Source organism: Mus pahari, chromosome 5 (genome assembly GCF_900095145.1).
Source record: "Mus pahari chromosome 5, PAHARI_EIJ_v1.1, whole genome shotgun sequence".
Lineage (NCBI taxonomy): Eukaryota > Metazoa > Chordata > Mammalia > Rodentia > Muridae > Mus > Mus pahari.
The window spans coordinates 81,620,228-81,631,708 of record NC_034594.1 but is presented as its reverse complement, the minus strand read 5'-3'; the positions used below and the strand labels follow the sequence as shown (position 1 = coordinate 81,631,708).

At 38.1% G+C, this 11,481-nt stretch overlaps 1 protein-coding gene across 3 annotated transcripts in view; it reads left to right on the top strand.

Annotated features, from left to right (window-relative positions):
• Pign (phosphatidylinositol glycan anchor biosynthesis class N) overlaps window positions 1–11,481 on the top strand; it is a 126,016-nt gene that overhangs the window by 61,967 nt on the left and 52,568 nt on the right. For all 3 annotated transcript variants that reach the window (XM_029538980.1, XM_029538979.1, XM_021197588.2), the window contains 5 exons: window positions 984–1,123; window positions 3,424–3,523; window positions 3,608–3,700; window positions 4,662–4,753; window positions 8,035–8,143. In XM_029538980.1, coding sequence (XP_029394840.1) covers window positions 984–1,123; window positions 3,424–3,523; window positions 3,608–3,700; window positions 4,662–4,753; window positions 8,035–8,143 — 534 coding nt within the window. The remainder of the gene's footprint in view (window positions 1–983; window positions 1,124–3,423; window positions 3,524–3,607; window positions 3,701–4,661; window positions 4,754–8,034; window positions 8,144–11,481) is intronic.

Genomic DNA, 11,481 nt, shown 5'->3' with positions numbered 1-11,481 from the left:
TCTAAGTTTCTGGACTAATATCCACTTATCAGTGAGTGCATATCTAGTGACTTCTTTTGTGATTGGGTTACCTCACTAAGGATGATATCCTCCAGATATATCCATTTGCCCAAGAATACAACCATTTCCTAACGTATGCTTGATTCTAACTTAATAATATTTTATGACAGTAGAGAAATGTAAAAAAAGGGATGGGAAATGTATATATTTCCTAATTTTGTGTATTTTCAGAAAGAAGTTCTTAGTTCCTGGTCATTTACCCTTGGCTAACAGGTTGAGGAAACAGAAAGTGTGGAGTGGAGACAAAACAGCACCCCTTCCCCACTGTCTAGTTCCTTTCTTCTTTACATCTTCTGAAGGCACTTAATATACTTTGTACCATTTTGTAACCTCTGCTCCAGACCCCAGAACTCTATTTCTTAGCATTATGACATCCCCTAAAGTGCACCCTTTTTCCAGATGTGGGACCGTGTGGCCTAGAGCATCAGAAGCATTAGTAGTTTGTGAAGCTGGCTCTAATGACGTAGGGAGTTCCTAGATATGGCTGAAGGAACCAGCTGTATTTAGGCCATAGGAGAGGTGAGTGAGCAGCATGGCATGAGTGAGCAGTCGGAGCCTTGAATAGGCAGAAACTTTCCAAATAAAGAATACTTTATTGTACAGTAAATAGGCCCTTGTGAGCTAGACCAGAAGACAGTCAAGATTTATTTTAAAAATTGTTTCTAAGAAGAACTGTATTCAGAGTTCTGAATGAGTTATTTACAAACCAATTTTAGGACCCTTGCCAGTCTGCAGATGAGAATTGCCTAATGATAACTATTTTAGAATAACCAGTTTCTTTCTTGATCTGCTAGGACAATGACATAATTTTGAAAGAAGTTTGATTAATCATCTAGTTGCAAAAACAGAAAAAAAGATATTTTTCTTAAAAACTATAAGTCAGCATGAGTTTGAATGAATTCTAATGTTCTGTTTCATTTCAGAAGCCACACTGTCTCCTGCTCTGTGGCTTCATAGCTACTGGTGTCTTAGTAGTATGCTTCCTGATGATCCAAGCCTGTCCCTGGACTTACTATGTGTACTGCTTGCTGCCAGTGCCTATATGGTATGCAGTTCTAAGAGAGTAAGTAACATGTCTTTCTGCCTTGTTTCTACTTCACTGGCATAATCCTATATGTAAAATGCACCTATAATACTCTCAGATGTCCCAACACTGTCATTTCATTTACAACTGCATAATGCTGCATATTAAACATCCCTTTTGTGTTACCTTTTTTACTTCACCTGTACTTATTTGAGGAAACAGTGACCTGGTTTGTTTCTTTGAGTGTTTTTCAATCAAAAATATAGAATAAAATAACATAATAAATATTACTGTGCTGTGTCATGAGTATCTTACATCTTGTATTTGTTTTGTCATCTTGTATTTTAGTTTCTTCATGTTTTACAAGATTTATTTGTTTCTTTCCATATGCTTTACTTCTTCCTTAGCCATGAAATACAGGGAATTTTGTAATTATATTGAGTCTATTAATGTGTACTGACAGGGACCCTCTACTGTTCAATGCGCTGTGCTTCTGTCTTTGTGTACTTTCTCAGCATAGTCTAAAAGTGGCTTCTTACTATTACACTCAGCCTGGAAAGGAAGACACTCAGTCAGATTTCAAGCTGACTTGGTAGGCAGAGGCAAGGGGATCTGCATTTCTAGGTCTGGGAATAGGGAAGGGCTGCCTAAAAACCAAACCAAAACAAAGCAAAGCAACTGACTAGCATGTGTGTCCTGACACTACCTATTTTTATTCTAATATTTGTTGATTATAGCTTTGACTACTTCTGCCTTCTAAAAATATCGCTTAAAACATCAAGATACTAAAATATATGAAATAAAATACGGAAATGATTCACATGCTTTAATATGAAGATATAAGACAGTGAGGAAAGGACACACAATGGTTTCACTGTCTGAAAGGAGGAAGGTTGTTGGCTTGCTTGGTTATCTCACTTGTGTTTTTCTAATGTCATTCCTATACTTTTAGAATTCTTTAAGTTTCCTAGCCAGTCTATTCTACTGTAGAACCTCTTCCAAACGATTAAATAGCCTAATCATTAAAATAGTACATGCATTTTAAATTAAGGGAAGATGGGATTTTGCAAATATGTTTTATTGCACCCTTTTGATAGATTGCATAGAAAATAAAACATTAAAAGTGAGTTTTTAAGCTGACCAGATGGCTCTACAGGTCAACAGTCAAGGGCACTTGGGTCTCATATAGTAAAAGGAATGAAGAGATTCTTGAAGATTGCTCTCCAGCCTCCACTGTGGGTACACATTGTAAAATGCACTCCTACAGATATTCACATAATAAATAATTATTAAATATTTTAATCCATTTTTTTCTAAAATAAAAATCCTCCAAACTGGCTTCATTTAATCTTTCGTGCCTCTTTGCTTATTCACAGTTGAAAGCAAAAGAAATACTCTCTCTCCTTGTGGTACTAACTTTCCTTTTCTTGATGGCTACTTAATAGTGTGATATAATTTTATTCTATAGCCATTGTTTTCAGTCAGAAAAAGGTCATAAACCAAATGACACTGGCCTTTTACAATTACCTACTTAATGCTCTACAAATGCTAAAGATTTTTTTTCTTGATGATGAAATGCAGAATGTACTCAAGTATGTAATACATTTTTGGTGGTTATAAATTCTCAATTACAATTAGTGTACAATTAATGGCATCTTAAATTGGGTTTGGAAAAGGTTATTTGGCTCAGTTGAATAGTGCAATTAAACTGAGAGTAGTGGTGCATGTCTATAATCCCATGTCCTCGGGAGCTAAGGCACAAAAACTGGCATTTTGAGGCCAGCCTGAATGACGACATAAAGTTTAAATGAAAAGACTGGGATTTTAGCTTAGTGTCAGACTGGATGTCTGGCATGTATAGAGCCTTAGGTTCAGTCCTCAGTACTGCAAATAAATAAAAGTCAATAAGTTCAGTTAAGACTTTCTCTATGAAGGCTTTTGGTATAGCTCAGAGGTAAAGATAAGGATATTCCAATGAGTTTTTGTATTTTTTTCAGTTTGCATGCATTTAGGTTCATTTTATTTTAGTTTTGACTTATTTGTAGTGCATGTACTTTTGTTTAAACTAAGGTCATACAAAAATCATTTTTGTTATTTATATTTATAAAACTAAGCAATGCTTATCATCATTTTTCCTAAAAATACAAATTTCCACAAATAAAAATAAGCAAAGCCATTAAAACACATTGCTACCATTTATCTTAAATTTCAAGTAATTTATGAATAAAAACGTGTGAGATTTTGGGCTCTCTGCAGTTTTAATTTTGTATTATATTGCTAATATTAATATGCTATTACAAATGATAAGTAATCATTTTGTAAATTGTCTCCCTAAACAGACATGAAGTTATTCAAGACCTGGTTGAATCACTACTGACTTTTCCTCTGAGCCATTGTGTTGCCTACTTGCTTGTCTTTACCTTGGGCATTGAAGTACTGGTAAGTACCTGGCCAGGGGTTACAGTTTTATGTTTCTGGTATTAAGTGACCTTACTCTTCATTTTCTTTGCAATCTATTACCAGGTGCTCAGTTTCTTCTATCGCTACATGTTGACAGCGGGACTGATTGTGTTTGCAGGTTGGCCATTTCTTACTCAGCTGTGGACCCGAGCAAAGGTAGAAGTTGGCAAGTAATTACTTTGTGTTGATATGTGTTTGGCTCAAAGAATTGTTTATTTTTAAACAAAGGAGTGGAGTGCACACTCACATAAAGGGCCCGCCCTGTCTTTTGAAAGGACTGGATAACATTGACTTTCTGTCTCTCTGATTTATACATGTGTTCCTGTCAGAATGAGCCAGAGATATAGAAAGCCTATAAAGACAGAGCTGGCTTGTTTGCTGTACTTGTGGAGCTTCTAGTCCCTAGAGAGGGAGAAGTCTTAGAGCAGCAAAGTGGCCAAGGGGTTCACACTCCAAGCTCCAGTCTGAGGAGTAGCCTCCTTGTACCCAGTGAACACAGCTCTTTCCTGGGAAAGAAGCAGTAGGAAATCCAATAGTATTTTAAAAGCCACAAGAAGTCGGGAGGGAATTTGACAAGGCACATGTATACAAATTTCAAACAATAAACCAACCCAAAACAGATAGTAAATATGATTCAAGGTGTCTGTATTTGTGATGGTTGATCTTAGTTGTGAGTTTGATGGGATCACATACAAACAAGCCTCTGGGAGAAGCTATGAGGGTTTTTCTGAATTAAGTTAATCAAGGTGAAAAGTTCCACCTTAACTATTGGGACTATTTTTTTTTTTTTTTTAAATGAGGCGACAAAGTTGAGCAGCAGCATTCATTCTGCTTCCTGATGGTTGCACTGTGGTGGTCAACTACCTCAAGCTCCTGCTGGCTGTGATAACCTACTCCCCTGCTACCCACACTCCCCACCCCTGCCGTGGTGGACAGAACTGTGGAACTATAAGAAAAAGCAAACCCTCCATCTGTCATTACAAAAGTAACTAATACTATGGTAGGATCCAAATAAATTCGGCAGTTTTCTTTCAGTTTCAGCCATGTACTATGTGAGATGCTAAAAACAGATTTCTATACCATATTTGTCTAAATACATTTTTTTTCTTGATTGTAGATTACCTGCCTGAGTTGGGCTTTCTTCTCTTTGCTTCTGGCAGTGTTCCCGCTGATGCCTGTTGTGGGTAGAAAGCCAAACCTTTCTCTAGTGTATGTACAATATTGTTTGCCATTTCAATAGAATTTATTCTGACACTGTGACATTAAAAAGCAATTCTCTGTCTGTCTCTCGGTCTCTCTCTCTCTCTCTCTCTCTCTCTCTCTCTCTCTCTCTCTCTCGTGTGTGTGTGCGTGCCGTATGTATGTGCATATCCATGAAGGCCATAGAGGACATGAGACCCCTTGGACCTGGGTTTTATATATGTGGCCCACTTGAAATGCGCTCTGGAACCTGCACTAGGATTGTTTGGCTGCTGACCCATGTCTCCAGCCCCAACACCATGACACTAAACTAAACTTGGTTCTGAGCTTAACGTTACGTGAATAAACTTGAAATACTAATGTTGAATTACTAGTTATGATCTTAGCCTATCACCCGAGAGGCCTGGTCCCGTTGAGATGCTACCAGACCTTCACAGGCAGTAAAACTGCACCAAGCAGTAACTTAAAACTCACCCCTACTCCTGGTTTAGATTTTCTTTATTTTGAATATAGAATCTGTAAAAATTTAGTTACATTGTGAAAGTGTTCTGTGTTCAAATGTTAGTTTTGAGTGTACCCATAACCAAATGCCACTGAAAAAAATGTTTCCATGAGAAAAAAATTCTCTATATATTTTGGAAGTGTGCTTTTCTGTTTTGTTTTGTTTTGTTTGCAAAACTAGGAAGCAACCCCAGGACCTTGTACTTTCTAGGCAGTGTTTTTATGTTTAACCATTCAAATTGTATTAAAATTTTTTCTTTATTCTTTAATATATTCCCAGTGTTAATGGCACATTTCCCCTCAGTCTGACCTAGACAAGAGTTTAAAATAATTAGTTTCGTTTGCTTTTAAGTTATCATACATAACCTACTGACAGTTTCTCCCAAGCACCATGACTGACTGTGTGTGCCCATCCTTGAGTGTCTGTGTGTGCTTGACTAAATTATCCGTGTTTCATCTTGCTGTTGTTCTTTTACTATTTCTTTTTCTTTTTCTTTTTTGTTTTTTTGAGTAAGAGTTTTCATACACAGTCCAGGCTGGCCTCAAACTCACTGCCCTACCTCAGCCTTCTGAGTACTGGGATTGTAGGCATATATACCAGTCCACACCTTTAAATCATGTAGTTGCCTTTGCTGTTTACTTCTTAGCGCTGGGCATTTCTAAAAGGGATTCTGCCTGACATTTAATAGATGAGGGTGTACCTTTTTTTTTTTTTTTAACTGTAAGGGTAACTGAATATTCTTAAGTCTCTGCTAATTTAAGTAATTCTTTACTTTTCTTTGCTTGTTGGTTTTTCTGGCTTCTTACAACAACAACAACAAAAACTAGATCAGGAATTGTCATAGGAACACAGTAAATAATCAGAGCCCAATAATTGTATTTAATTATAAGTTCACACCATCTAAGCTATATTTCAACGTTAAAGTATTACTAAGTCAAAATTTTGGAATTTTCATGAGATAAACATAGCACGTGAGAAACAAAATTCAAATACTTTTGTTTGTTTGCTTGTTTATTGTTTGATTGATGTAGGTTGCCCCGTGAGTTCTTCTGCTGTCTCTGTAAAGCCCTTTCCTTTTTTTTTTTTTTTTTTTTTTCGAGACAGGGTTTCTCTGTATAGCCCTGGCTGTCCTGGAACTCACTTTGTAGACCAGGCTGGCCTCGAACTCAGAAATCCGCCTGCCTCTGCCTCCCGAGTGCTGGGATTAAAGGCGTGCGCCACCACGCCCGGCTTGTAAAGCCCTTTCCTAACTTTCATCAGTCTTGCTCATGCAGTTCTGACATAGTTTGGGAGAAGATATTATAAAAGGAGAATATATTGCATAAATGATCTCTATAAAAATTGCCACTTGTATTTTCTATTAAAGACTGACTCAAAAAAACAAATAAGCCTACTAAAATGTAAAAAGTCAAATTTAAGTTTTTGAAAATTATGATCTTTCTATCTAAACTTGATTTAAATTGCTATTAATGTTAAATGCATGTTGGTTTCCTGTGATTATTTGCAATTTGTCTTATTCTTAGTTCATAGAGAACGTTCTATGTCCATTTGATCTCTCATAGCAGTTTCATCGTCTAGATTACAGAGACAAATGTGTGAAACAGTTCAGGATAAAATGAGAAGACAGAGAAGATAGGTGTAAGTGCTACTGCTGGATTTCTGTGAGCCCAGTGTACTAAAGCAAACCAGTTGCCAATGAGTTAAAAGGAAAGAAACAAAAGGCAAAAGTTGTCATTCTACATAGCTAGTCTTATGAGTTTTATTACAATACTTTTTTTGTTTGTTTGTTTGTTTTTCGCGACAACCCTGTATTGCCCTGGCTGTTCTGGAACTCACTCTGTAGACCAGGCTGGCCTCGAACTCAGAAATCTGCCTGCCTCTGCCTCCCAAGTGCTGGGATTAAAGACATGCGCCACCACGCCCGGCTTATTATAATACATTTTAAAGTGTTGATTTATTTTCTTATGACCTCAGAGATTATTTGAAGAATAAAAAAAATGAACATTAGCCATGTTCTTGGCGTATACCTAATCATGGATTTGCACTTTCTTGATTATTTGAAGAATAAAAAAATGAATATTAGCTATGTTCTTGGCATATACCTAATCATGGATTTGCACTTTCTTGCTTCTCTAACACTCATTTTTCCTTAGTTCTTTTAATTTGAGTTCTAGATTGTATCTTGAACATACGTTCAGTTGTATTACTCAGATTTTTATGAAGAGCTAAAATTATTTACCTATGACTTTAGTGACAACCTTCCTGACAGTCTAGAAAATGCATTCAGCCAGTTCACCATAGTATACAAAAATGACTTATACAGTGATGTACTCCCCAACACCATTGAGACCACTGCCCCACCTTCCAGCCAGGCCAGCTGAGGAGACACTGGGGTCTGCTATGGGAAGGAACTGCTTGGCCTGAGGAGTTCTTTGTCCTTCTTCGAATGAATTCATTTTCTCAGTGAGAATCTCCATGGCAGATGCTTTGTTGAGCTACCTTTTATATTCTCTGTATTTACCCAGTTCTGTTTAAGAGCCATAGTAGTTGATGGATGAAAAAGAACAAATTAACCAAGTAGGTAATAAGGTCAGTATGTCAAAAGAAATTATGGAATGTGGTTACAACTAGCACTGCCATGTGCTTGCCCTGCTAGCTTTAATACTTGGTGGTGATTAAACAAAATGCATGAGAGGTCTACATTTGAGTAAACTGCCTCATGTTTTTATATGCTGACTTTAGTATTCTTCTTTGGAAAAGTTTGAATGTGAATAATGTTTTGAAACAGAATGGGTGCCGGATTGCTGGTTCTTCTGCTATCGATGGCTGTTGTAACAACTCTCAGAAAAAGGAACATTAATTTGGTAAAGGACGAGCTGTTGGTACTTCTGTTACAGGTCAGTTGAAATTTTTCTATAATATTTCATACTAGCCATAGAATAAAATGTATCTTAGTGTTATACTCTGTTCATTCCTGTATTCCTGTCATTCAAGACTGTCACCAGAAAAGTAAGTTTTCTTTCTAAGATAGTACACAGAAGTATGTATAAAATAGCAAAGGGTCAGCAACAGTAATGAGTGATGTCAAGAAATCAGCAGTTAAGGAGACCTTAGGACTTTAAAACAAATAGGAACGGAAAGTGTATCCTCTGCACTGAGATCTCGTAGTCCTCAGATACACCAAGCTGCTTTGACGTGGCAGCTTCTGGGAGGGTTGACACAAGGGCAGCAAGTGATAGATGGCCTGGGAGATAGGCTCGATTGGATGCTGACTGTGGTGTTTTAAAGGTAGTTAGTGACCAGCTATTGTGTTTATGGGGTGTACAGTTTCCAGAAATTTAACTCCAGTTTGTTTCTTATGTCAGTGTAGCAAATATTTAACAGGGTTGTGAAAGTTATAGATTATATAGTAACTATATTTTATGTATTAGAATAGAAAGTACTTTCATTTTCTTTTTTTAAATTTAATTTTATTTGTAATTCATTTTTTACACTCCATATTCCATTCCCCACCCCTCCTCATCCACCTCCGATTGCTCCATATCCTACACCTCCTCCCCACCACACCCTGTCTCCATGTGGATGCCCCCACCCCCAACCCCACCTGAGCCTCTAAGCTCCCTGGGGCCTCCAGTCTCTTGAGGGTTAGGTGCATCATTCCTGAATAAACACAGACCTGGAAGACCTCTACTGTATGTGTGTTGGGGGCCTCATATCAGCTGGTGTGTGCTATCTTTTTGGTGGTACAGTGTTTGAAAGATCTCGGGAGTCCAGATTGATTAAGACTGCTGGTCCTCCTCCATAATTGCCCTTCTCAGCTTCTTTCAGCTTTCCCTAATTAAACAACAGGAGTCAGCTGCTTCTGTCAATTGGTTGGGTGTAAATAACTGCATCTGACTCTTTCAGCTGCTTGTTGGGTCTTTTGGAGGGTGATCATGATAGATCCCTCAGTAATAGTGTCAGGCCTTGGGACCTCCCCTTGCGCTGGATCCCACTTTGGGCCTGTCGATGGACCTTCTTTTCTTTTCAGTTTCCAAGATGGTGTTTCTCTGTGATGCCCTGGCTGTCTGAGAACTCATTCTGTAGACCTAGCTAGCCTCATACTCAAGAGATCCGCCTGACTCTGCCTCCTGAGTTCTGGGATTAAAGGCATAAGCCACCACTGCACAGCTTAGAAAGCATTTTTTTTTTAAAATAGGATAATAGTCCTCTTTAATTTTTATGTTTTCAACAATAGGTTTTATCTTTTAAGATTTAAATTGTTATTTGTTGGGCTGGAGAGATGGTTCAGTGGTTAAGATCACTGACTGCTCTTCCAAAGGTCCTGAGTTCAAATTCCAGTAACCACATGGTGACTCACAACCATCTGTGATGCAATCTGATGCCCTCTTCTGGTGTGTCTGAAGATAGCAACAGTGTACTCACATATATAAAATAAATTAATCTTTAAAAAAATTTATTTGTTTTTATTATAATTTTTCTTTATTCTTGAGAATTTCATACTTATAAACAATAAAATATATCAACCCCTATTTCCTCTGTCAACTACTCTTCATGTACCCCTTAATATGTTTCCTCTTCAGCTTTATGCCATTTTTTTTTTATTGAGTATTTTAAACATGCATATACTGTGCTTTGGTCAAATCCATTCCTCTTTCCCTCCCCTCCAGTTCCTACTCTTTGCCCCAACACTGATCCTTCCCAACTTCATGTGCTTTCTCTTTAAATCTACTGAATCTACTTTGTGCTACCTATATATGACTGTTTCCCTGAAGAAAACTATTATCTAGAAGCCAGTAACTTCTCTGATAGGGGTGAGGCTTTATGTGCTCCCCACCCCGTCTGTACTGGGCTTTTGGCTCCTTAATCTCCTGCAGGTCTGTGCATGTGGTGCAGTCACAGCTGCTGTGAGTTGCTGAAGGCAGTAGTTTTTGGCACAATTAACTGTACCAGGAATGTGCTCTGTCTTGTCAAGGAAATCAAGTCCAAGCAGAAAGTGGTTGGTTACTCCCATAATTGTGCAGCTATTGTACCAGTGGGCCTATCCTGCCAGTCCTGTCATTATTGTAGCTGGAAGGGTTCACAGCTGCATAATAAAACTGTTGATTATTTTTCTTTGCCAGTAACATGCATAGCACCTTTCTGTACTATGAAAGCTTCCAGATTGGTACCATCTTAGTTTCTCCTTGTTTGATGAATCAGGCATGTGGTGCCTTCAGCAGAAATCTTACTATCAAGCTTTGGAGGGTAACTTGAGAGCAATGGCAATAGCCTATAATTCTATTGAGAAGGGTCTTTGGGATCACACTGTCCAACAACCTTATTGCCCTGCTTTGACCCCTTACTGGTTTCCTGTCATCCATTGGTACTCTAATTTAAACATGTATCTAAAGGATCGAATCTGTTGTTCAAATACAGGAGAGAACATTATTTGTCTTTCTGGGGTTGAGGCATCTCACTTAGAATGATTATTTTTTACTCCCATCCATTTACCCATGAACTTCATTACTTCATTTTACTTGACAGTTGAATAATATTCTACTGTGTAGATGTACTGCTAAGTCCATCTAGTTCTGCCCATACATGCATATGGGTGTGAGGCCATCCACGGAACTTGGGAAACCAACCAATGGGAACACCCTCAAAAAGAATGATTCTCCCTCTCCCACAGCTATCCACTTGCAATATCTCCTCATTTAGGGGTGATGCCTGGCGAGTACTGCCCCCATCTATGCTGGAATATTGTCTGGTTTGCTCATGTGCATAGCAATGTGAGTTCATGTGCGCAACAGCCATGGCCAGTCAATCTGAGCAATACTTTGTTGTGTTACTTTTTTTGACCCATTCATCTGCTAATACCCATACAGGTTAGTTCTGTTATTATGGCAGCTAGTTAATCCTAGCTATTGTGAATAAGTAGCAGTGAACATGGGAATACAAGTGTCTTTGTAGTAGAATATAAGGTACTTTGGGTGTTTGCCCAGGAGAGATACAGCCATGTCATATATCGGTTCTGCTTCTAATTTTTGAGAAACATCTAGACTGATAGCCATAGTGTCTGCACGAGTTTACACTCCCTCCAACATGAGTTCCCTTCTTACAGCTTCCACACCAGCTCCCCCAACCCTTTCTTATGGATAACCATATCTAGAGCTCTATTAAACCACATGAGTCTTCTTAAAAAGTTCTCTCAGAAGTACCCAAGGAGCTGAAGGGGGCTGCAACCCTGTAGGTG